General features: G+C 41.9%; 1 protein-coding gene across 1 annotated transcript in view; it reads left to right on the plus strand.

The window, feature by feature from the left end:
- Positions 1-628: 628 nt before the first annotated feature.
- LOC100533286 (feeding circuit activating peptide precursor) overlaps positions 629-3483 on the plus strand; it is a gene marked incomplete at its 3' end in the record, with an annotated part of 70719 nt that continues 67864 nt past the window's right edge. The window contains 1 exon segment of the mRNA NM_001204589.1: positions 629-875. Within this exon segment, the coding sequence (NP_001191518.1) occupies positions 807-875 (69 nt within the window).

The following is a 3483-nucleotide window of genomic DNA, read 5'->3' on the forward strand; positions in this document are numbered from 1 at the left end:
CTACCCACACCCCTAGACGCCATCTTGTGTCCTGTGGCACGGAATCGCGCGCTCAGTGAATCTGTGACGTGGTGCCCACTACCACCATCGCCACCCTATCAGGTCAGAGCGGGAGAGAGAGAGCGGGAAAAACCAATTAGCCGTCCGCAGCGCGCGACTTTATAAAGGCTGGCGTGGCGCGCGGGGTCTGCCAGGTGTCTGCATGTTCTCTGACCTCACTCACACACTCACGGGGGGACGGACACTCCTGTGATCTACTGCCCACTTTGCTGACCGCTGAGAGACTTTGTCGGGATAAAACAGCAGCTCTGTAACAAACACAAGAGCGGACTCTAGAGTTGACAAGACTTCACAGAAAGGGATACAAACAAGAAAAATTACTTCGTAAATGCCTGGGAAATTGTCAAGGAACTTTATAAAGCTGCTAGAACGTCAAATATCATACATATTGTAAGCAATAAACAAATAACAGAAAAAGAAAGAGTGAATTAATTAAGTTGTTTTATAGTCTGTCTTTTATCATTCCCATAAAGAGTTGACGATACCGCAAAGCTATGAATTCCCCAATTACTGAAGTGAGCCAAATTATCTTGAAGTAGCTAGCGTAAGTAACCCGGTGAATGAACATTGGAAGTGTCGCAAAATCCTAGCCACTCACACTGAGAGAAGAGAGCCCATTGCCAAGTTATCTCAGTTACGTTCTCTCTCCGAACGGAGTGATTAGTGCAACAGACGATTGTCCATCCTATCTGACAACAGACGACTGTCCATCCTAACTGACCAGACAGCCTCAACTTCTGACCACCATGACATTCGCAGCATCGTTCAGAGCTCTGCTATGTGTGCTGTTTTGTGCAGCGCTTGTCCACTGCAAGGTAAGAAAACCGTTACATAAATTCATTTAGTTTTAGTAAGAGTTTTTCGGCACTGGCAGCACAATAAGGTCATATAGGTGCCAAAGATTAGAGGTGTTACAAGAGAGTAACAAACAGAAAATAGAAGGAAGGGAGGGAGATAAATACGATAGATGTTGGCGTATAGAGAGCACACACGAACCACCCACTATAAGTTCATGTCTCCGAAGTTAGCAGTTTCGTTATTAATTTGGCGTGTATTTGTTGTTGTTATTTCTGCTACTGCTGTTGTTGTTGTTGTAACTGCTTCTGTCGTTGTTGTTGTTGTCGTTGTTGTCGTTATCGTTCTTCTTGTTGTTGTTCTTTTAGATTTTTAGAAACTGTTCCAAGAACATAACACGGATGCTTTGCCATTTCTTTTGACACTGTCTTAACCCTGTCCGTACGTCGTGTTTTACTATCGTATCCATACGACGCTTGGAACTCTGTGCCACCACTTAACCCTATCCGTACGTCGTGTTTAACTATCGTATCCATACGACGCTTGGAACTCTGTGCCACTACTTTCCAAAGAGGAAATTGACTCGTTGATCCGATCCGCACCTTTTGCATAGCAGTTTGTGAAAATTATTTTTTGAGAAATATTGAAAGTTTCGAAGAGATTTTCGCACTAGAAGTACTCTAAAATGCGAAGAATACAATCCCGGGTGTACAAAATGACCCCATGGTGTACGGATACGGTTTGATTCTCTAGGTACTTTCTATCAACTCATTGTCTAACGTGTCACAAATTCTGTCACTGGGCGGGAACCCAAACAGCCGACAAGGTGTCAGTCTCGAGCTTCCCCAGCTGTCACCGGAAACCGCATCGTCTTCCTCTGGTCAAAAACAAATCACACGCCGACAAACTCAATTAATGTTCACGATTCTGAAGAGCAGGCAGGTTTTAAACTTGTATAGTTTCAAATTAAGCACCGCCCTGGCTTTTGATCCTGCCTTTTCCGATTTTTTGGGGTCACAATCTCTTATTTCATGGTTTTGGATTTTTTGGTTTTTTTCAAAAGCTCTTTTTCCATGGTTGTTTTTTTTTTTCGCAAAATCTCTTCATTCTATATTTCTTTCCCCTCTCCGACAAATTTTAGCTACAGACCTCCGCTGTTGTCTTCGGATTCAGTGAACCATGAACACGAAACAACTCAGTTGGGAAAAAAATAACTTACTAACTACGTAGCAGATGTTATGATCCAAAGGGCACGCAGTGGTTTTTTTGTGTGTGTGAGGAGAGGGGGGGGGTGGTTGGTAAGTGTTTTACGGCGCTCACAACTGCATAAGGTCATATGAGCTCGCGGGACGCAACAGTAAACATACGAAATGTTTTATAGATGCTTGTGAATACAAAACAGAACGAAGGTGAAGGTTGTGGAGCTATACAGAAACTTTTCGTCCTATAACTCACTAGCTGAGACGACGGAGGCAACATATCGGCATTGTGAGGTGTGCTGACAAAATGACTGAAGTCTCGGATTTTACCCCTACGGACAAAAATAGATACATGAAATGTATAGGTTGGGTTTGTACAATTTATTACAGGAAATTATGAAAGACATGTTTAACTTGAAGAAAAAATGGCATCCCTTAAAAATGTACAAACTTGATGTGTCTATTTTCGGCTGACGTCTCCACTCATGGGTTGTGAGAAGTAACTCATTTTGTCAGCACGACTCTCGAAATAAGTTAGGCGCTTCGCTGTTGACCACAGAAGACCAGAGGACCCGAGTTCATTAACTGTCGTGTGTGGGAGAATTTCTAGAGAGTATTTCGGTCTTTTTTGCTTGGACGTTGTGTCCCTTTCAGATCTGTTTGGTCCTGAAAAAACAGGGTCGAAGCCCCCTTCCCAAACAGTCTAAATTATTTTGCTTATTGGGGAGTAAAAACACCTACCTTGGAAAAGAATTATTGAATTTGTTGTCAACATACGCCCTTCTTCATACGGCCTTCTTCATACGCCCTTCTTCATACGGCCTTCAGACATTTGTAGGTAACATAGGCCTTCAGAAATGTGTGGGCAATGTACGGCCTTCAACATACGCTCTCCATAATCGCAAACTTGTGGGTAACATAAAATTATGGCCTTCGCAAATTTGTGGGTAACATACGACCTTCATAAATGTGTGGGTAACATACGACCTTCATAAATGTGTGGGTAACATACGACCTTCATATATTTGTGGTTAAAATACTGCCTTCGCAAATTTGTGGACAACGTGTGACCTTCACAACTGTCACTGCACACACCAATTTAGCCTTTTAGACCCTATCAGAAGTTGAAATAAATCATGTATTTCCATTTTAGTGTATTTTCTGTATTGATGATAATCACGGTTCATAGTTTTGATTGATTGGTTGATTGAGTAGGTGATTGACGGTACTATCGACTCAATTTAGGTCATGTAAGTGCCAAGGTTCATGGTTCGATAAGTGTAAAAAAAAAATTAAATTAAAAAATAAAATAAAAAAACGCCCCCACCCCAATTAAAAAAAACACACAAAAAAGCAAAAACAACAAACAAATCCCCCACAAAGCAAAATTAAGTTGTACAATTATTTCCGATTCATCATGGGGGGGGGG

This window comes from Aplysia californica, unplaced genomic scaffold (genome assembly GCF_000002075.1).
Source record: "Aplysia californica isolate F4 #8 unplaced genomic scaffold, AplCal3.0 scaffold00270, whole genome shotgun sequence".
Classification (NCBI taxonomy): Eukaryota; Metazoa; Mollusca; class Gastropoda; order Aplysiida; family Aplysiidae; genus Aplysia; species Aplysia californica.